General features: G+C 41.8%; 1 protein-coding gene across 9 annotated transcripts in view; it reads left to right on the forward strand.

Moving 5' to 3' along the window:
* Positions 1–23,317, forward strand: part of tmem104 (transmembrane protein 104) — a 166,223-nt gene that overhangs the window by 86,088 nt on the left and 56,818 nt on the right. For all 9 annotated transcript variants that reach the window (XM_073026709.1, XM_073026712.1, XM_073026713.1 and 6 more), the window contains one exon: positions 1,534–1,614. In XM_073026709.1, coding sequence (XP_072882810.1) covers positions 1,534–1,614 — 81 coding nt within the window. The remainder of the gene's footprint in view (positions 1–1,533; positions 1,615–23,317) is intronic.

The raw sequence follows: 23,317 nt of genomic DNA on the forward strand, positions 1-23,317 counted from the left end.
TGGAAGACACCTACAGCATATCAAGAATAGTGGGAAACAAGGGAGTTTAAGAAAAAAAGTGAAACTTAAAATAGTTAATATTGCCAGAGGAAAAACTGCAAAGTAATCTAAAGGGATCAAAGGTTGACAGATTCCCTCGACCTGATGACCTGTACCCTTTGGTGGTGGAATATGACTGCAGAGAATGGATACTTTCGTTTTGACCTTTCAGGCTCCCTAGTTTCCAGAAAGGGTCACATCAGAATCGCATTTATTATCATTAACATGTCGTGAAACTTGTTTCATAGCAAAATATAAAAATTAAAATAATTTGCAAAAATATAAATAGTGTAAAACAGTAATGGTGAAGTAGTGTTCATGGATTCATGGACTGTTCAAAATTTTGATGGTGAGGGACAAAGAAACTTTTCCTAAAACATGGAGTGTAGATCTTCCCGCTCCTGCACCTCACTGATGGTAGAAATGCTGAGAGGGCGTGTCCAGGCTGACGAGGGTCCTTAGTTGTGGGTGCTGCCTTTTGAAGATGCCCTCAGTGGTGGAGAGGGGGATGCCCATAATGGAGCTGACAAAGCCAGTAACCCTCTGCACTGGAACCTCCGTATCAGACAGTGATGCAAGCAATCAGAATGCTCTCCACTGTTCATCTATAGAAATTCTCCAGACTCTTTTAGTGACATACCAGATCCCAAGCTCCTAATGAAAAAGATCTTCTTTGTGATTGCATCAATGATCACAACTCACAAAGTGATCACAAACGTAAAGTAGGAGAAAGAGGGAAAGACTGATTAGCCTAACACTTGAAGGATGTTGAAATGCTCTTATTTAGTGGAACAAGAGATCTAATTGCAAGAGATGCATTCTTGTTGAGTTTTGACAGTTGATATAGGAGTGATATTTTCCTTGCTGGAATATGTAGAACCAAGAGTCAGTCTAAAATAAAAGGCTAACCATTTAAAACAGGTAGCTCCCCATCACCTCTCTCCACTTGCAATCAAAGTGACTGCTGCTTTTGACTCATTAGTCAAGGCTTGTACATCTTTTTGTTTTTTTAGCTTTTGGATCCTGTTCTCTCAACACAATTCCTGCTGTAACACATTACAAGACTTTGTTCACTGTATTTAATAAGCTGGTTAAATTTCTCCATGTAGGTCATGTTTAGAAGTTTCAATATCCAGCTAATTAGACTAAGTAATTCTTCCACTCTTCCATCCAATTTCTGAATGGACACTGAATCCATGATCACTGCTATTTTTTATTTTTGCACTACTTATTTAATTTTACATTTATATATGTAGTGTGTGTATATATTACTGTAATTCACAGATTTTTCCCATTATTATGTATTGCATTGTACTGCTGCTGCAAAGACAATAAATTCCACAACATATGCCAGTGATATTAAACCTGATTCTTCCATTTGGCTATTAATTTGTGGATTATATAACTTGTTTTAAATGTTGCAACTCATTCCTAATAGTCCTTTCCAACAATGAATCAATGCATTAACCATCATATAACTTTTTTTATGCGTAGAAAGAGCCAACACTTACAATGCTTTTGACATTGCGGAGAGAATAGAAATGGGTCAGATGGCTTCCATGTTCTTCAATAAAGGTGAGACTTTCATCCTAAACGTTTCCTATTTATGTAACTTTCCAAATGTATTTTAAATGTCATAATTGTACCCGCCTCTACTACTTACACTAGTAATTTGTTACATATTTTCGCCACCCTCTGTGTGGCAAAAGTTGCCCATTAGGTTCCTTTTAAAATCTCTTCCCTCTCACTTGAGATCTACGGCTTCTCGTTTTAGACTCCCCTACTCTGGGATGTAGACTGACCAGTCACGTTATCTGTGTCAGTACAGACTAGATGGTATGAAGGGCCTATATCCGTGCTGTATTCCTGTGTGGCTCCATGTCCCTCATATTTATAAGTCACCTCGGCCTCGTGCACTCCAGGGGAATCACTCTTCACTTGTCCAGCCCTTTGTTATTACTCACGCTCTCTAGTCCCGGTAACATCCTTGTAGATCTTTTTTGCACCCTCTCCAGTTTAATGACATCTTTCCTGTAGTTGGGCAATGAGGACTTTATACAGTAATCCAGATGTAGCCTTATCAATTTCTAGTAAAGCTGTCCCAACTCCTGTACTCAATATCCAGACCAGTCAAACTTTTGAGAGAGTTTGTTCTTGATGCACAATAACTTTGTGCCTCTGTTCCTTTGTGTTGGTTGATTTGACCTTTACATCACTCCATTTTGTGTCCTTCCCAACCCTGTTATTGAACCTGTGACTTACTACACAAATGAATTAATTTGAATAAGGAGATTCTGTTTAAAATTCTTTAATTTGAAAGGTTTGTAACTTGTCCTTGAATGTAAGAATTTGACTTTCATTTTGCAGAGCTTGTCAACTCAATTGTGTTAACAACGTTACAGAGTGTATGGGGAATTTGTACTAATGAGAGATTAATCAACTGTAAGACTAAACAACAGCCTTTTTTTTTATAATGACCTACCTGCTGCTGCTTTTACGTCTGTGTGTCCTCTAAGAGACGAACCTAATAAGATTTAAATGCTCATTGAAAATCCCATTGAAATAAAAGTAATTTAGATGCCTGTGAGTGAGCTGGAATGTAAACTACTCTAAGACATGAGTAATTGTTGTTAAGATGTAACCAGCATAATAAAAGATAGTTCAGAAATTTAGCATTGCATAATACATTTAGACAACATGGAACCTTGAGCCTGTTCTTTATCAAAGTGAAGATTCCAACCAAAAAACACCTGGTTAAGGTTTGCAATTTTTGTCATAATTGATGACCTACAAGGTTGATCTCTATCGCTCTTGCTGGTGGGTAAGCTTGATTCCCATCAATGTTATGTAATTGCCAAATTTGCATATATTATTTAAATGGACAAATTAAGAAGGAATGTTTACTGAAGTGTTATAATTAGAAAGGTTTCAAAGCATTATTTTTGGTAAATTAATAAATAACATTAATGTGCATTGTATTTGTAGGCAGTGGTTGTGTATTCTTAGGAAATCATCTCTTGCTGTGTAATCAGAGTAGCACATCTGTTGCATAAAAACCAAGTCACTTCAACCCGGATTTGTGAGTTCCACTTCATAGAGAAGGAAATCTGTATCCACTCTACAGAGTTTGTTGAAGTGCAGTGGCAATCAGGAATTCATTTCATTCTCCATGATGGTATTGCACAATCCAAGTGGCGACTGACATATGAGGGTATTTTTCATTCTGTTTTGCTGAATGATCCCCATGGATTGTTTAGCTCCAAACTAGGCAACCATAAACAGGATAGGGTGCAATATCCTTGGAGGGAGCCTCTGACAGTGTACTGGAGGAACACAGCAGATTGAGCTGAATCTGTTAATCTTTTGAATTGAAACCCTGCACAAGGATGGTCTCCTGTCTCCGTTCTTGGGGGAGGTTTGCTAGTGCATCTGGCTGGGTTTAATCTAGTAAGGCAGAGGGTGGGACCAAGGAAGTATGTGGGCCAAACTTGGACAGATGAGACTAATTCAGTTAGAGAACGTGGCTCAAACATGAGGAAATCTGCAGATGCTGGAAATTTAAGCAACACACACAAAATGCTGGTGGAACGCAGCAGGCCAGGCAGCATCTATAGGAAGAAGTACAGTTGACGTTTCGGGCCGAGACCCTTTGTCAGGACTAACTGAAAGAAGAGACAGTTTAAGAGATTTGAAAGTGAGAGATCCGAAATGACAGGACGGGGAAGGATGAAACTAAGAGCTGGAAAATTGATTGGCAAAAGGGATACAGAGCTGGAGAAGGGAATGGATCATGGGATGGGAGGCCTAGGGAGAAAGAAAGGGGGAGGTGAACACCAGAGGGAGATGGAGAGCAGGCAAGGAGTGGTTGTGAGAGAGACAGAGAGAGAAAAAAAGGGGTGGGGGAAAATAATAAATAAATAAGGGATGGGGTAAGAAGGGGAGGAGAGGCATTAACGGCCTCCTCTACATCGGTGAGACCCGACGCAGATTGGGGGACCACTTCATCGAGCACCTCCGCTCCTTCCGCCACAACAGACAGGATCTCCCTGTTGCCACCCACTTTAACTCTGCTTCACATTCCCATTCGAATATGTCCATACATGGCCTCCTCTACTGCCATGATGAGGCCAAACTCAGGTTGGAGGAGCAACACATCATATACTGTCTGGGTAGTCTCCAGCCCCTTGGTATGAACATTGAATTCTCCAACTTCTGGTAATTCCCTCCCTCTCCTTCCCCCATCCCAGTTTCACTCTGCCTCCTCCTCCTGCTGCCTATCACCTCCCTCATGGTTCCGCCTCCTTCTAATACCCACAGTGCTTTCCCCTTATATTCCTTCTTCACCTTTCCTACCTATCCCCTCCCTGCTTCCCCTCCCCCACCCCTTGATCTTTCCCCTTACTGGTTTTTATCCTGACACCCACCAGCCTTCTCCTTACCACCCTCCCCCCACCTTCTTTACAGGGCTCCTGGCCCCCTCCCTCTTCAGTCCTGATGAAGAGTCTCGGCCCAAGATGTTGACTGGTGGCTTCCATGGATGCTGCCTGACCTGCTGAGTCCCTCCAGCGTGTTGTGCGCGTTGCTTTGATCCCAGCATCTGCAGAGTATGTTGAGAGTATTAAAGATTGAGATGTCTCATTGCAGCTGTACGAGGCTACAACTTGGGGTATTGTGACTACAGGAAGGATGTGGTATTAGAAGTAGTGCAGAAGAGATTCACCAGGATATTGTCTGGAACAGTGGGCTGCAGTTATAAGAAGGAATTGTATCAGCTGCATTTATTCTCACTGGAGCATAGCAGCTGAGGGGTCCTTATGGCTACTTTTAAAATTATGTGGGGCATAGTTAGGGTATAACGAAGTCATTTTCCTGGTGTGGTTCACTGGGTGAGTAGTTTTGTGTTGTGAGGAAAGAAGTTTAAAGAAGATCTGAAGGAAAGTGTTTCCACACAGAGGGTAGTGCTTACCTGTAATGAGTTGGCAGAGGGAGATATAATTACATAGTTTAAAAGCACTGGGGCAGCTGCTTGGAAGGAATTAAGGCAAAGTCTATTTTTTAAATTGGGTTAATCTGGCTGAGTGGTGTCATAATAACAACCTCTTACTCAATGTCAGCAAGACCAAGGAACTGATTATAGACTTCAGAAGAAAACCAGAGGCCCATGAGTCAGTCCTGATTGGAGGACCAGAGTTGGAGAAAATTCCTGGTTGTTTTTATTTTGGAGGATCTGTCCTGGGCACTTTTACAAAGAAAGCATGGCAGCGCCTCTACTTTGACAAACTTCTCTAGATGTTTAGGGAAGATTATATTGACTGGCTCTATCACAGCCTGGTATGAAAGCATCATAGCATTTGATGGCTCTGGGCCTGTACTTGCTGGAGTTTAGAAGAATGGGGAGAAGGGGGAAATCTCATTGAAACGTATTGAATATTAAAAGGTCTAGACAGTGTGGATGTGGAGAAGATGTTTCCTCTCGTGGGTGAGTCTAGAAACAGGGGCACAGCCTCGATAGAGGGACATCTATTTAGAACAGCGATGAAAAGGAATTTCTTTAGGAAGAGGGTGTTGAATTTGTGGAATTTATTAGCACGGATGTCTGTGGAGGCCAAGTGATTGAGTATATTTAAAGCCGAGGTTGATAAATTCTTGGTTAATCAGGTCGTCAAAAGTTACGGGGATAGACAGGAGAATGGAGTCGAGATAGATAATACATCAGCCTGGTGGAGCAGATTTGATGGGCTGAGTGGCCTAATTCTGCTCCTCTGTTTTATGGTATAATGGTCTAAATTCTGCTTTTTGTGGAGGGTTTGAAGGTGCTCGACAAAGTGGTTCTGCAATCTACTTTGGATCTCCAATGTAGAGGAAGCTGCATTGAGAGGATTGGACATAATAAATGACCCCAATGTGATGTGTTGGATTGTTTGGGGCCCTGAATGGAGGTGAATGGGCAAGTGCAGGGATAAGTGTCAGAGGGAGATTAGTGGGGAGGGATGAATGGACAAGGGAATCATAAAGGGAACGATCCCTGCAGAAAGTGGAGAGTTGGTGGGGGGGGGGTGGGGGATGTAAAGATGTGTTTAATGGTATTGTCCCATTGAAGATGGCAAAAGTTGCAGAGAATTATGTAGTCAACTGTTTATTCATTTCCGTTAATGCTGCCTGATATGCAAAGTTCCTCCAACATTTTGTGTTTGCGCTCTGGATTTCCAGCATCTGCAGAATCTCTTGTGTTTAAGATCTGGATAATATTCAGGCTTTGGTGATAATTGGCAAATAGAATTTAGAGCATGCAACTGCCAGACAGTGAATATCTCTAGCAAATAGGCTAACTGTCCTTGGTTAACATTCAAAGGTATGGTTACCACCAAATGTTTAAACAACTACCGGTAAGTCTTCAGAATAGCTGTTGACCAGGAAATTAGCTGTACAACTATTTAAATCCTGAGCTTACAAAAGATGCTCAGAGCTTTGTGTTCTAAAATGTCATTATCCACAGCTCCCCAAAGGGTACAAGTGAGGAGTTAGATGGAATGTGTTCCACTTGCCTAGATAAGTTATTTAACACCATCCAGCAAAGTATTATGATAGGATATATTGAGTATCATACCCATTCTGCCTTCTCTAGCTCTGTACCAAGCTAACTTACTTGTTACACCACCCCTTTATTGTTTTGCAAAATTTTCCTTGCCATTTATTTATCTAAATTCCTCTTGAAAGCCACAGTGGAACCAGATCCCACCAAAACAACTGGCAGAGTGCCCCTTTTCAATCATGGCTCGTGATTCATTTCAGTTTAGTTGTGGAATGGAGGAGATCAGGGAAAATAGATTGAAGGTGTTGTTTGATCAGGGGAACATCCTGCTTGTGCAGAATCAAAATTCAAAGTAAATTTAGTATCAAAGTATGTAAAATGTTACGTCTGTAGATGATAGAATCAGTGCAGAGGAGGGGTGGTAGAATTTGCGCTGCTGTTTCAAGACCTGATGGCTGTTGGGCAATAACTGCCCTGAACCTGGTGGTGTTGCACCCAAACCTTCTGTGCTGGCAACACAAGGACATCAGATGGGGGGGGGGGGGCAACAAATCAGAGATGGTGTGAGGTCAAGGAAGGGAGTGGTGAGGTAGAACCAGCATGTTTTTAATGTGTGAAAACTGGCATTGTGTTTCTGGATGGGCAGTATGATGAGAGAATGGAAATGTCCTGGGAGAGAAAGCAGAGGTAACTGTGGCTGTGGTGAGGTCATTGGCCATTCTTTGCCAGGACATGGTAGAGGTGAATGCATGGGTTTGGAGAGGTGTTGTAGGAGGTTGTGTGCTCAATCACATGATGGGTTAAGAAAAGGAAAGAAAGAAAACTACCTTTCTCAAAGTCATGGGTTGTGGAACTTGTTCATTTTGGAAGCATGGGTGAATACCTCTGAGATCTCTTATCTGACAAAAGAGGATAGCAGCATATTGAATCTCCAAGTTCCTTTCCCCAAGTACACACACGCAGAGTGTTGCATTTCATCTTCACTGCTGGGAAATATTTTGGAATTTTCTTGCGCTTTGAGAGTCTCTCCACCAGGCTGATTCAAGGTGGCAGTTCACCACCATTGTTGCCACCACCTTCTGCAGGTTAGAAGAAAACTAAGATGCTAAAGTTCTGAAAGAAATGTAAAAATGTTGGATGAACCCATAGATTAAGTAGTGCCCATCAATGTTCCTTCATCAGTGCCAATAGACAATAGACAGTAGGTGCAGGAGTAGGCCATTCGGCCCTTCTAGCCAGCACCGCCATTCACTGTGATCATGGCTGATCATACACAATCAGTACCCCGTTCCTGCCCTCTCCCCATGTCCCTTGACCCCGCTATCTATAAGAGCTCTATCTAACTCTCTCTTGAATGCATCCAGAGACTTGGCCTCCACTGCCTTCTGGGGCAGAGCATTCCACATATCCACCACTCTCTGGGTGAAAAAGTTTTTCTGCAACTCTGTTCTAAATGGCCTACCCCTTATTCTTAAACTGTGGCCTCTAGTTCTGGACTCACCCATCAGCGGGAACATGCTTCCTGCCTCCAGCGTGTCCAATCCCTTAATAATCTTATATGTTTCAATCAGATCCCCTCTCATCCTTCTAAATTCCAGTGTATACAAGCCCAGTCGCTCCAATCTTTCAACATATGACAGTCCCACCATTCCAGGAATTAACCTTGTGAACCTACGCTGCACTCCCTCAATAGCAAGAATGTCCTTCCTCAAATTTGGAGACCAGAACTGCACACAATACTCCAGGTGGGGTCTCACCAGGGCCCTGTACAGCTGCAGAAGGACCTCTTTACTCCTGTACTCAATTCCTCTTGTTATAAAAGCCAGCATGCCATTAGCTTTCTTCACTGCCTGCTGTACCTGCATGCTTGCTTTCATTGACTGATGTACAAGAACACCTAGATCTCGTTGTACTTCCCCTTTTCCTAACTTGACTCTATTTAAATAGTAATCTGCCTTCCTGTTCTCACCACCAAAGTGGATAACCTCACATTTATCCACATTAAACTGCATCTGCCATACATTTGCCCACTCACCTAGCCTGTCCAAGTCACCCTGCATTCTCATAACATCCTCCTGACATTTCACACTGCCACCCAGCTTTGTGTCATCGGCAAATTTGCTAATGTTACTTTTAGTCCCTTCATCTAAATCATTAATGTATATTGTAAACAGCTGCGGTCCTAGCATCGAACCTTGCGGTACCCCACAGGTCACAGCCTGCCATTCCGAACGGGACCGTTAATCCCTACTCTTTGTGCCAGATAACTGAGGAAGGTTTTAAGGACTAAATGTTGGTGAGTATTCTGCAGTCTGATTGATAGGTTGAAAAAGATGTTGCTTGCCCTGCTGGCTGCAGACATTCCCAACAGAAGGTGCCATATGAAGAACGATAACTGATGGGCCATACAGTACAGAAATAGGCCCTTCAGATCATCATCTTCATGCTGACCATTGATCAATGCAATAAATCTTTAAGCTGTAAGTCTAATAAACAGCGCTGATGCTGTCTGCAAGATCCAAGTCTTGATGATTATAACAACCTCCTGTGGTATCCTTTGCCTTTGAGCCATATTGCAGAATGGCATTGTTGCTTCAGGTCAGTGTAATGTCCAGGGGTTGATGGCGCCACAGTAGGGTAGTGGTTAGTGCAAAGCTGTTACAGCTTGGTGCGTTACAGAGATCGGAGTCAGGGAATTTCTGTACATCCTCCCTGTGGAATGGGCGGCTTTTCCCCAGTTGCTCTGGTTTTCTGATGGATTGAGTAGGTTAATTGGTCATTGTAAATTGGCCCATGATTAGCTTGGGGATAATTGGGGGCAGCATGGCTCAAAGGGTCAGACAGGCCTGCTCTACAGTGAAGGCTGTTAATTTGTTAATGGCTGACTCCCTGCATTTGCCCAGGTTTCAAAAATATAAAAACTAGATATGTTGGAAATTAGAAAAAAGCAAATATTGGAAGTACTCTGGCACCATTTAGGGAAAACAACAGTTAATATTTTAAGTTGGTGACCTTTCATAAGAACTATTAACTTAGAAAATGAGCAGAGAAGGGGAGGTGTGGAAAGCGGAAAGGGACAGTCTGTGATAAAGTTGAGACCAAGAGAGTGAGTAACACAGATGGTACTCATTTTGACTGTGACAGCATACTGAAAGCTTGTTAATTGCAGTTGATCTGTCTTGAGGTGTAAGTGGGGGGAGATAAATTAGAAAAGTGAAGAAAAAAAACAGTTTTGGTACTGGGATACAGATCTCAAGTATTGCTGGCAATCTGGCCTAAAAAAGTATTGGCAGTCAGGGTGCCAGACTGCCCATGGAATCAAGGATACCTAGTTGTCACTCCATTTCTGAGGTAATTGATGAAGCCATAGTGGAAACAACACTCCGGATGGGACTGAACATATCTAGTGGAACATTTGGGTGGGGTTGTTTGAGAGTTGACACTGGCTTTGTGGTGTCTTCCTGGCACGTGGATTCAGGGTTCTCAATGCCGTTAGAACATAAAAGAGGAGCATTGCAATACTACCTTCTTCCACCTCCTTCCCGACTAACACATTCCAGACACCTACCATTCTCTGTATTAATGTTTTTAAAACATTTCCCTCTCCTTACAATGATGCCCTGTAGTACTTCAGATTTCCACTCTAGGGGGAGAAAAGACAGACAACTGTTAAGTATCCACAGGGCAAGAATGGCAACAGAGTAGTACATGACTAAATGCTTTTCCTGAGACATATTGCGATTAACTGGGCATCTTACAGTGTTGGAGATACGAAACAGGTCTGAGACGAAAAACATGCAACCTCAAAATCCACGCCCAAAAGAGAGTCCTTTGCACATCAGCGACACAGTAAATTCATCAAAAAACTGATCACCTGCATGTCTGCTAATCACATTCTTGCAATCAGTCTAATACAGTATTTACCTCTCCCTGTAGATGGAATCTCTAATACAGTATATCCCTCTCGCTGTAGATGGAATCAGTCTAATACAGTATATCCCTTTCCCTGTAGATGGAATCTCTAATACAGTATATCCCTCTCACTGTAGATGGAATCAGTCTAATACAATATATCCCTCTCCCTGTAGATGGAATCTTCAGTACAGTATATCCCTCTGCCTGTAGATGGAATCTCTAATACAGTATATCTCTCTCCCTGTAGATGGAATCAGTCTAATACAATATATCCCTCTCCCTGTACATGGAATCAGTCTAATACAGTATATCCCTCTCCCTGTAGATGGCATCAGTCTAATACAGTATATCCCTCTCCCTGTAGATGGAATCTCTAATACAGTATATCCCTCTCCCTGTAGATGGAATCAGTCTAATACAGTATATCCATCTCCCTGTACATGGAATCAGTCTAATACAGTATATCCCTCTCCCTGTAGATGGAATCTCTAATACAGTATATCCCTCTCCCTGTAGATGGAATCAGTCTAATACAGTATATCCATCTCCCTGTACATGGAATCAGTCTAATACAGTATATCCCTCTCCCTGTAGATGGAATCTCTAATACAGTATATCCCTCTCCCTGTAGATGGAATCAGTCTAATACAATATATCCCTCTCCCTGTACATGGAATCAGTCTAATACAGTATATCCCTCTCCCTGTAGATGGAATCTCTAATAGAGTATATCCCTCTCCCTGTAGATGGAATCAGTCTAATACAGTATATCCATCTCCCTGTACATGGAATCTCCAATACAGTATATCCATCTCCCTGTAGATGGCATCAGTCTAATACAGTATATCCCTATCCCTGTAGATGGAATCAGTCTAATACAGTATATCCCTCTCTTTGTAGATGGCATCAGTCTAATACAGTATATCCCTCTGCCTGTAGATGTAATCAGTCTAATACAGTATATCCCTGTCCCTGTAGATGGAATCTCTAATACAGTATATCCCTCCCCCTGTAGATGGAATCTCCAATTCAGTATATCCCTCTCCCTGTACATGGAATCTCCAATACAGTATATCCCTCTCCCTGTAGATGGCATCAGTCTAATACAGTATATCCCTCTCCCTGTAGATGGAATCAGTCTAATACAGTATATCCCTCTCCCTGTAGATGGAATATCTAATTCAGTATATCCCTCTCCCTGTAGATGGAATCAGTCTAATACAGTATATCCCTCTCCCTGTAAATGGAATCAGTCTAATACAGTATATCCCTCTCCCTGTAGATGGAATATCTAATTCAGTATATCCCTCTCCCTGTAGATGGAATCAGTCTAATACAGTATATCCCTCTCCCTGTAAATGGAATCAGTCTAATACAGTATATCCCTCTCCCTGTAGATGTAATCTCTAATACAGTATATCCCTCTCCCTGTACATGGAATCAGTCTAATACAGTATATCCCTTTCCTTGTAGATGGAATCAGTCTAATGCAGTATGTCCCTCTCCCTGTAGATGGAATCAGTCTAATACAGTATATCCCTCTCCCTGTAGATGGCATCAGTCTAATAAAGTATATCCCTCTCCCTGTAGATGGAATCTCTAATACAGTATATCCCTCTCCCTGTAGATGGAATCAGTCTAATACAGTATATCCATCTCCCTGTAGATGGAATCTCTAATACAGTATATCCCTCTCCCTGTAGATGGAATCTTCAGTATGGTATATCCCTCTGCCTGTAGATGTAATCAGTCTAATACAGTATATCCATCTTCCTGTAGATAGAATCTCTAATACAGTATATCCCTCTCCCTGTAGATGGCATCAGTCTAATACAGTATATCCCTCTCCCTGTAGATGGAATCTCTAATACTGTATATCCATCTCCCTGTAGATGGAATCTCTAATACAGTATATCCTATTCCTGTAGATGGCATCAGTCTAATACAGTATATCCCTCTCCCTGTAGATGGAATCTTCAGTACGGTATATCCCTCTGCCTGTAGATGTAATCAGTCTAATACAGTATATCCCTCTCCCTGTAGATGGAATCTCTAATACTGTATATCCCTCTCCCTGTAGATGGAATCAGTCTAATACAGTATATCCATCTCCCTGTACATGGAATCAGTCTAATACAGTATATCCCTCTCCCTGTAGATGGAATCTCTAATACAGTATATCCCTCTCCCTGTAGATGGAATCAGTCTAATACAATATATCCCTCTCCCTGTACATGGAATCAGTCTAATACAGTATATCCCTCTCCCTGTAGATGGAATCTCTAATACAGTATATCCCTCTCCCTGTAGATGGAATCAGTCTAATACAGTATATCCATCTCCCTGTACATGGAATCTCCAATACAGTATATCCATCTCCCTGTAGATGGCATCAGTCTAATACAGTATATCCCTATCCCTGTAGATGGAATCAGTCTAATACAGTATATCCCTCTCTTTGTAGATGGCATCAGTCTAATACAGTATATCCCTCTGCCTGTAGATGTAATCAGTCTAATACAGTATATCCCTGTCCCTGTAGATGGAATCTCTAATACAGTATATCCCTCCCCCTGTAGATGGAATCTCCAATTCAGTATATCCCTCTCCCTGTACATGGAATCTCCAATACAGTATATCCCTCTCCCTGTAGATGGCATCAGTCTAATACAGTATATCCCTCTCCCTGTAGATGGAATCAGTCTAATACAGTATATCCCTCTCCCTGTAGATGGAATATCTAATTCAGTATATCCCTCTCCCTGTAGATGGAATCAGTCTAATACAGTATATCCCTCTCCCTGTAAATGGAATCAGTCTAATACAGTATATCCCTCTCCCTGTAGATGGAATATCTAATTCAGTATATCCCTCTCCCTGTAGATGGAATCAGTCTAATACAGTATATCCCTCTCCCTGTAAATGGAATCAGTCTAATACAGTATATCCCTCTCCCTGTAGATGTAATCTCTAATACAGTATATCCCTCTCCCTGTACATGGAATCAGTCTAATACAGTATATCCCTTTCCTTGTAGATGGAATCAGTCTAATGCAGTATGTCCCTCTCCCTGTAGATGGAATCAGTCTAATACAGTATATCCCTCTCCCTGTAGATGGCATCAGTCTAATAAAGTATATCCCTCTCCCTGTAGATGGAATCTCTAATACAGTATATCCCTCTCCCTGTAGATGGAATCAGTCTAATACAGTATATCCATCTCCCTGTAGATGGAATCTCTAATACAGTATATCCCTCTCCCTGTAGATGGAATCTTCAGTATGGTATATCCCTCTGCCTGTAGATGTAATCAGTCTAATACAGTATATCCATCTTCCTGTAGATAGAATCTCTAATACAGTATATCCCTCTCCCTGTAGATGGCATCAGTCTAATACAGTATATCCCTCTCCCTGTAGATGGAATCTCTAATACTGTATATCCATCTCCCTGTAGATGGAATCTCTAATACAGTATATCCTATTCCTGTAGATGGCATCAGTCTAATACAGTATATCCCTCTCCCTGTAGATGGAATCTTCAGTACGGTATATCCCTCTGCCTGTAGATGTAATCAGTCTAATACAGTATATCCCTCTCCCTGTAGATGGAATCTCTAATACTGTATATCCCTCCCCCTGTAGATGGAATCTTCAGTACGGTATATCCCTCTCCCTGTAGATGGAATCTCTAATACAGTATATCCCTCTCCCTGTAGATGGCATCAGTCTAATACAGTATATCCCTCTCCCTGTAGATGTAATCAGTCTAATACAGTATGTCCCTCTCCCTGTATATGGAATCTCTTATACAGTAAGTATATCCCTCTTCCTGTAGATAGAATCTCTAATACAGTATATCCCTCTCCCTGTAGATGGCATCAGTCTAATACAGTATATCCCTCTCCCTGTAGATGGAATCAGTCTAATACAGTATATCCCTCTCCCTGTAGATGGAATCAGTCTAATACAGTATATCCCTCTCCCTGTAGATGGAATCTTCAGTACGGTATATCCCTCTGCCTGTAGATGTAATCAGTCTAATACAATATATCCCTCTCCCTGTAGATGGAATCTCTAATACTGTATATCCATCTCCCTGTAGATAGAATCTCTAATACAGTATATCCCTCTCCCTGTAGATGGCATCAGTCTAATACAGTATATCCCTCTCCCTGTAGATGGAATCTCTAATACAGTATATCCCTCTCCCTGTAGATGGAATCAGTCTAATACAGTATATCCCTCTCCCTGTAGATGGCATCAGTCTAATACAGTATATCCATCTCCCTGTAGATGGAATCTCTAATACAGTATATCCCTCTCCCTGTAGATGGAATCAGTCTAATACAGTATATCCCTGTCCCTGTAGATGGAATCTGTAATACAGTATATCCCTCTCCCTGTAGATGGAATCTCTAATACAGTATATCCCTCTCCCTGTAGATGGAATCTCTAATACAGTATATACCTCTCCCTGTAGATGGCATCAGTCTAATACAGTATATCCATCTCCCTGTAGATGGAATCTCTAATACAGTATATCCCTCTCCCTATAGATGGAATCTTCAGTACGGTATATCCCTCTGCCTGTAGATGGAATCTCTAATACAGTATATCCCTCACCCTGTAGATGGCATCAGTCTAATACAGTATATCCATCTCCCTGTACATGGAATCTCTAATACAGTATATCCCTCTCCCTGTAGATGGAATCTTCAGTACGGTATATCCCTCTGCCTGTAGATGGAATCTCTTAATACAGTATATCCCTCTGCCTGTAGATGTAATCAGTCTAATACAGTATATCCCTCTCCCTGTAGATGGCATCAGTCTAATACAGTATATCCCTCTCCCTGTAGATGGCATCAGTCTAATACAGTATATCCCTCTCTCTGTAGATGGAATCTTCAGTACGGTATATCCCTCTGCCTGTAGATGTAATCAGTCTAATACAATATATCCCTCTCCCTGTACATGGAATCAGTCTAATACAGTATATCCCTCTGCCTGTAGATGTAATCAGTCTAATACAGTATATCCCTCTCCCTGTAGATGGAATCTTCAGTACAGTATATCCCTCTGCCTGTAGATGGAATCTCTAATACAGTATATCTCTCTCCCTGTAGATGGAATCAGTCTAATACAATATATCCCTCTCCCTGTACATGGAATCAGTCTAATACAGTATATCCCTCTCCCTGTAGATGGAATCAGTCTAATACAGTATATCCCTCTCCCTGTAGATGGCATCAGTCTAATACAGTATATCCCTCTCCCTGTAGATGGAATCAGTCTAATACAGTATATCCCTCTCCCTGTAGATGGCATCAGTCTAATACAGTATATCCATCTCCCTGTAGATGGAATCTCTAATACAGTATATCCATCTCCCTGTAGATGGAATCTCTAATACAGTATATCCCTCTCCCTGTAGATGGAATCAGTCTAATACAGTATATCCCTGTCCCTGTAGATGGAATCTGTAATACAGTATATCCCTCTCCCTGTATATGGAATCTCTAATACAGTATATCCCTCTCCCTGTAGATGGAATCTCTAATACAGTATATACCTCTCCCTGTAGATGGCATCAGTCTAATACAGTATATCCATCTCCCTGTAGATGGAATCTCTAATACAGTATATCCCTCTCCCTGTAGATGGAATCAGTCTAATAAAGTATACCCGTCTCCCTGTAGATGGAATCTCTAATACAGTATATCCCTCTCCCTGTAGATGGAATCAGTCTAATACAGTATATCCCTGTCCCTGTAGATGGCATCAGTCTAATACAGTATATCCCTCTCCCTGTAGATGGAATCTTCAGTACGGTATATCCCTCTGCCTGTAGATGTAATCAGTCTAATACAGTATATCCCTCTTCCTGTAGATGGAATCTCTAATACAGTATATCCCTCTCCCTGTAGATGGCATCAGTCTAATACAGTATATCCCTCTCCCTGTAGATGGAATCTTCAGTACGGTATATCCCTCTGCCTGTAGATGTAATCAGTCTAATACAGTATATCCCTCTCCCTGTAGATGGAATCTCTAATACTGTATATCCATCTCCCTGTAGATGGAATCTCTAATACAGTATATCCCTCTCCCTGTAGATGGCATCAGTCTAATACAGTATATCCCTCTCTTTGTAGATGTAATCAGTCTAATACAGTATGTCCCTCTCCCTGTATATGGAATCTCTAATACAGTATATCCCTCTCTCTGTAGATGGCATCAGTCTAATACAGTATATCCCTCTCTCTGTAGATGGAATCTTCAGTACGGTATATCCCTCTGCCTGTAGATGTAATCAGTCTAATACAGTATATCCGTCTCCCTGTAGATGGAATCTCTAATACTGTATATCCCTCCCCCTGTAGATGGAATCTTTAGTACAGTATATTGCTCTCCCTGTAGATGGAATCTCTAATACAGTATATCCCTCTCCCTGTAGATGGAATCTCTAATACTGTATATCCCTCCCCCTGTAGATGGAATCTTTAATACAGTATATCGCTCTCCCTGTAGATGGAATCTCTGATGCAGTATATCCCTCTGCCTGTAGATGTAATCAGTCTAATACAGTATATTCCTCTCCCTATAGATGGAATCAGTCTAATACAGTATATCCCTATCCCTGTAGATGGAATCAGTCTAATACAGTATATCCCTCTCCCTGTAGATGGAATCAGTCTAATACAGTATATCCCTCTCCCTGTAGATGGAATCTCTAATTCAGTATATCCCTCTCCCTGTAGATGGAATCTCTGATGCAGTATATCCCTCTGCCTGTAGATGTAATCAGTCTAATACAGTATATCCCTCTGCCTGTAGATGGAATCAGTCTAATACAGTATATCCCTCTCCCTGTAGATGGAATCAGTCTAATACAGTATATCCCTATCCCTGTAGATGGAATCTCTAATACAGTATATCCCTATCCCTGTAGATGGCATCAGTCTAATACAGTATATCCCTTACTGTATTAGACTGATTACATCTACAGGCAGAGGGATATACTGCATCAGAGATTCCTGTAGATGGAATCTCTAATTCAGTATATCCCTCTCCCTGTAGATGGAATCTCTAATTCAGTATATCCCTCTCCCTGTAGATGGAATCTCTAATACAGTATATCCCTCTCCCTGTAGATGGAATCAGTCTAATACAGTATATCCCTCTCCCTGTAGATGGAATCAGTCTAATACAATAGTTGTATAACATATTTTTAATTTGTGGGCTATTGCTTGCCGCATATTCTGCCAGTTGTAGATCTGTTCGATACAGTCAATGAAGTTCTTCTACCTTTCGGCCTATCTCATAGAATACTGGGTGGTTCTCCTTAAACATGCACTTAACTACTTTACCGTAGTATTGTCCTGAAGCGTCAGCTTGGTGATTTTGTAACAGGGATCTCTGTCTCCTCCCCCCCCCCCCCCCCAACCCTATGGTTGATGCAGGACAATACTGATGACATTGTTTTAATCCAATTTCTGCCCAGAACATTAGACCATTGTCCTTCCCTGACCACATGCACAGGTAAGTGAAACACGTCACCCTGTGAACCACTTCTGCTGTAAAGACACCACACATGTCTATACAAAACCTGCATGCAAAAGAGAGTTCTCTGCACGTCGTCAATTCACTACACAATTGATAGGCATCACAACCGATTTAATACAGTAAAATCGGTATTACAGTGGATGATCTACCCACTGTATGTCTTTCACAATTTAATGTACTTACATCAGGTTGACCCTCAGCCTTCAGTATTCCAGAGAAAACAATCCAAATTTGCCCAACCTTTCGTTATAGCTGTCTCTGTACACATGACAATAAGGCATTCCCCATTTCAAGTCAAGTCAAGTCAAGTCAAGTCAACATTTATTGTCATTTCGACCATAACTGCTGGTACAGTGCATAGTAAAAATGAGACAACGTTTTTCAGGACCATGGTTTACATGACACAGTACTAAAAACTAGCCTGAACTACGTAATAAAAAAAGCACAGAGAAAGCTATACTAGACTACAGACCTACACTGGACTGCATAAATTGCACAAGAACAGTGCAGGCATTACAATAAATAATAAACAGGACAGTAGGGCAAGGTGTCAGTCCAGGCTTCGGGTATTGAGGAGTCTGATAGCTTGGGGGAAGAAACTGTTACATAGTCTGGTTTTTAGCATTTTTAGCGTTAATGGGACAAGGTTCCCTGGAGTTGTGGATATTACATCTTTTGGTTTTAAGCAGATCTTATATTCTTTGCTCTGTTCACTTGTTAATCTCTTCCTGTTGTCTTGAATTGCAAACCTGAGTGTAGAAAGAGCATCAGGTTTATTTTCACTGTTGTGAAATTTGTTTTGTGGGAGCAATACAGTGCAAAGACCCTTTAAAAATTTCTCTAACTTTAGAATTACAATAAATTACAAAGTGATGCAAAAAATAGAACACTAAAGTGGCGCTCAGGCATCTGATGGAAGGAGCGTTTTCTAAATTGAGTGTGGGTCTTACCTCCTCCCTTATGGTACTAATGAGAAGAGACCATGTCCCAGGTAGGAAGGGTCCTTAATGATGCCTTCTTGAGGCATCGCCTCTTGCAGATGTCTGGGTGGGTTGTGTCCTTGATGGAACTGGCTGAGCCTCTGCAACGTTTTGTTATCCTGAATCACTCTACCAGGCCGTGGTCCAACCAGTCAGAATGCTGTCCACCAGGTGATCCCAGCCTTTTTTATGCTGTGAACCAATGCCATTACATAGGGGGTTCGTGGAGACCAGGTTGGGAAACCCTGCTCTATACTGTATATCTCTAGATATTTGCAAGTGTCTTTAGTGACACAATAAATCTCCTCAAACTCCTAACAAAGTAAAGCCGCAGGCATACCTTCTTCATGATATGTTGGGCCCGGGACAAACCCTTGAAGATGTTGACACCCAGAAACTTAAAGCTGTTTACCTTTTCTGACGCTGATCTGTCAATGAAGATTGAAGTGTGTTCTCCCAACTTCCTCCTCCTGAATTCCACAATCGATTCCTTAGTCTTGCTGACATACGGTAATTGGGGCCTCAATAATGTAAAAGTTGACCTAGGTGAGGGTGCTGACATTGTTTTTCTAATTGTCCCAGTGGGTTTGGAGGATTTTATGATACAGTGGTGGTGGTATCATTCAAATATCTTGAGGTGCTTGTTATAGGTAATCTGGGTCTTCAGCAGTTTGAGGCATCAGTCACTTTCCCCGAAGAAGGATCTTGGCCCAGAACGTCAACTGTATATTCATTTCCATAGATGCTGCCTGAGTTGCTGAGTTCCTCCAACATTTTGTATGTGTTACTTTGGATTTCCAGCATCTTCAGAAGTTCTCATGTTAACACACTTTTGCCTGGCAGTCTTGTTTTGTGCCAGGTTTAAAGCAATGATCTTCGAATACCCTTTTTTGTCAGTTGACCAAGGCTACATTGCCACATTGAAGATGGTGTGAATTTCATCATCAATGTCTGCCTTCAGTGAGGTGTGTCTAGCTGGGCCTATTTTCCAAGGTCATGCCATTGTTGGAAAGTGAATGTGTAAGTAGAGGGCATTTATCTTGCATCATCCAGGGTATGCTCTCTTCTCGCTGTAGGAAAAAGGTTCAGGACCCTCAGAACTCACACCACTAGGTTCAGGAACAGTTATTACCCCTCAACCATCAGGTTCTTGAACCAATGGAGATTACTTAACTCAACTTCACTTACCCCATCACTGAAATAATCCCACAACCTGTGGACTCACTTCATCTCATGTTCATGATATTTTTTGTTGTTGTTATTATTATTTTTCTTTTTGTATTTACATAATTAGTCTTTTGCACACTGGTTAAACACCCAATTTGGTGTGGTCTTTCATTCATTCCATTATGGTTATTATTCTATTATGGATTGTTGAGTATGCCCATAAGAAAATGAATCTCAGGGTTGTATATAGTGACATATGTAGTTTGATAATAAATTTTCTTTGACCTTTGAATGTAAGGCCCATCCTGCTCTACCTGGTGAACAAGTTGTTGATAGCCAAGAGCTTGACCTTAGAGTGCATTGGAATGAAGCAGCATCTCAGCCCAGTCACTGAGATGGGGATGGCCTTAGAGCTGTAATGTTTTTGCCATAGGATGTATAGTTCCCCATTAGTTTTCAAAACTACCTCCATTTCAGGGAGAAGTTCTGTGGAGGCCCTTCACCCCATAATGTTATGCTGACCTTTTAACCTATTCCTAAGATGAATCTAACCCTTCTCTCCCACATAGCTCTCCATTCTTGTATCATCTATGAGCCTACCTAAGTCTCTGAAATTTACCTGACGCATCTGCCTCTACCTCCACCCCTGGCAGTACGTTCCATGCACCCAGCACTGTGTATACCTGTGACCTTCCCCCTATACTTTCCTGCAATCACCATAAAATTATGCCCCCTTATGTTATCAATTTCCACATCGGGGAAACACTTCCTGGCTGTCCACTTGATTTATGCTTCTTATCGTCTTGTACATCTCTATCAAGTCACCTCTCATTCTCCTTCACTCCATAGAGAAAGCTCTTAGCTCACTCACCGCATCCTCATAAGACATGGTCTCTAATCCAGGCAGTTTCCTGGTAACTCTCTAAACCCTCTCTAAAGCTTCCACGTCCTTCCTGTAATGAGGCAAACAGAACTGAACATGATATTTCCAGTGTAGTCTAACAAGGGTTTTATAGAGCTACAAACTCTATATAGCTCTGGAACTCAATCCCCTGACTAAGGAAAGCAAATACACAGTACTCCTTAACAACCTTATCAACTTGCTTGGCAACTATAAGGGGTCCCTGTATTCCTCCATACTGCTAAGAGTCCTGCCATTCTGGTTTCCAAAGTGAATCACTTAACACTTTTCTAGTTTGAACCCCCATCTACCTCTACTCAGACTAGTACTCCATCCTGTCAGTGTCCCGTTGTAACCTATAACAGCCTTCTGCACAATCCACAACTCTACCAACCTTCATATCTTCTGCAGACTTACTAACCCACCCTTCCATTTCCTCATCCAAGTGATTTATAAACATCAGAAAGAGCAGGGCTCCCTGCAGAGCACCACTGGTCACCAACCTCCAGGCAGAAAGTGCTCCATCTGCAACCAGCTTCTGCCTTCTGTGGGCAAGCCAGTTCTGTATCCATACAGCCAAATTTACTGAATCCCATGCCATCTGGCTCTCTGAATAAACCTACCCTAGGAAAACACCTTAATAAAATCAGTATAGACCACACCCACTGCTCTACCATCATCAATGTGCTTTCTCACATCCTCAGAGAATTCACTCAGGCTCTTGAGGCATCACACAGACTTTCACTACCACTAATCAGACTACGCTGCTCCAGATGCCTATAAATCCGGTCTCTAAGAATCTTCAATAGTTTACCCACAAACCCCACCACTGAAGTAAATCTCACTGCCATTTAATTCCTAGAGATATCCCTTTGCCCTTTCTTGAACAAAGGAATAACATTTGCCACCCTCTAAACATCTGGTACAACAGGCTGTGCACCCTTGCAATCCAAAATCCGAAAACATCAGAAATCCAAAATTATTTTGAGCTCTGACACGATGCCATGAATGGTAAAATTCCACGAGGCACTGTGAAGGTTCCCAGATGCTGCATTGGTCTCTGCACACAATAGAGAGCTCTGACAGGAGCCCCACAATGTTGAGTAGTTTTCAGCATTCAGCCCACCTTTCTGATCGTTTATTGTACATAGTGTTTCATGCACAAAATTATTAAAAATAGTATATAAAACAAAAAAATACATAAGCTATCTTCAAGGTATATATATGAGCCGTATACTTAATATGAATGGATTTCATTACTTTGATGCAAATATTCCAAAATCCGAAACTTCCAGTCCCAATCGTATCAGATAAGTTGTCTTTAGTCTGAAATGCTGACATATCATCCTGGTTGGATTTTCAATATAGACATGTTAATCCAGTATCTAGTGTAACAATATTCACGATATTTGCTTCGCAAATCCCTGGACCAGAGAGAATGCAAGTTAGAATGACGGTCTTGACTGGACCGCTTGCAGTAGACTGAGAGATTTCGGAGGAAGTGAGCAGTGAGGTGAGCGATCGCAGGGAAACTGAGCAGTGGGGTGAGAGATCTTGGAATAAATGAGCAGTGGGATGAGAGATCTTGGGGTAAATCAGCAGTGGGGTGAGAGAACTTGGGATAACTGACTTGTGAGGTGAGAGGTCTTGAGTAAATGAGCAGTGGGTATAATTTGAAGACTTATGAGAGAGAAATGTTGGTCCAGTTTTTCTCTTTCATCGCATTTGCGAGTGCTACTCTGGATGTCATTACTCGCTACAGACCTCTGACAGCAGCTGTTTATTGTGTTTGGCGGAGGGCTTCTTCTGGAACGTCCAGCTGCTCCCGGCGGCCTGTCAAACTGTCCCTGAGCAGAGCCACCTCGTGTCACACTCGTGGTATGCCCAAGTACATCCTTCTCTGTGTTGCTTTTTGAGCCATTGTCTTGTGTGTGGAAGTAGTTTAGGACCTACACAGTTGTTTGCCAATGGCAAAGGCTCCCAGCCATGCCTGTTCTGTATCCTTGAGGGTATTGGCAGCAATGTCAAGAGGAAGCTTGGGGGCAATTGGGTCTTCAGCTGTCTCACTGTGGCCACACAAGTTGCCTACTGGAATTTATGCTGACTGTAGCAATTCTATTGAATTCCAAATATCTTGTCATTGGGCTAAGATGTTAAGTGATCCTGATAGCTGGATAAAGCTTGTGACATATCTCTACCTTGTTCTGTGCTCCCA

This window comes from Hemitrygon akajei, chromosome 22, assembly GCF_048418815.1.
Source record: "Hemitrygon akajei chromosome 22, sHemAka1.3, whole genome shotgun sequence".
In the NCBI taxonomy this organism is placed as follows: Eukaryota; Metazoa; Chordata; class Chondrichthyes; order Myliobatiformes; family Dasyatidae; genus Hemitrygon; species Hemitrygon akajei.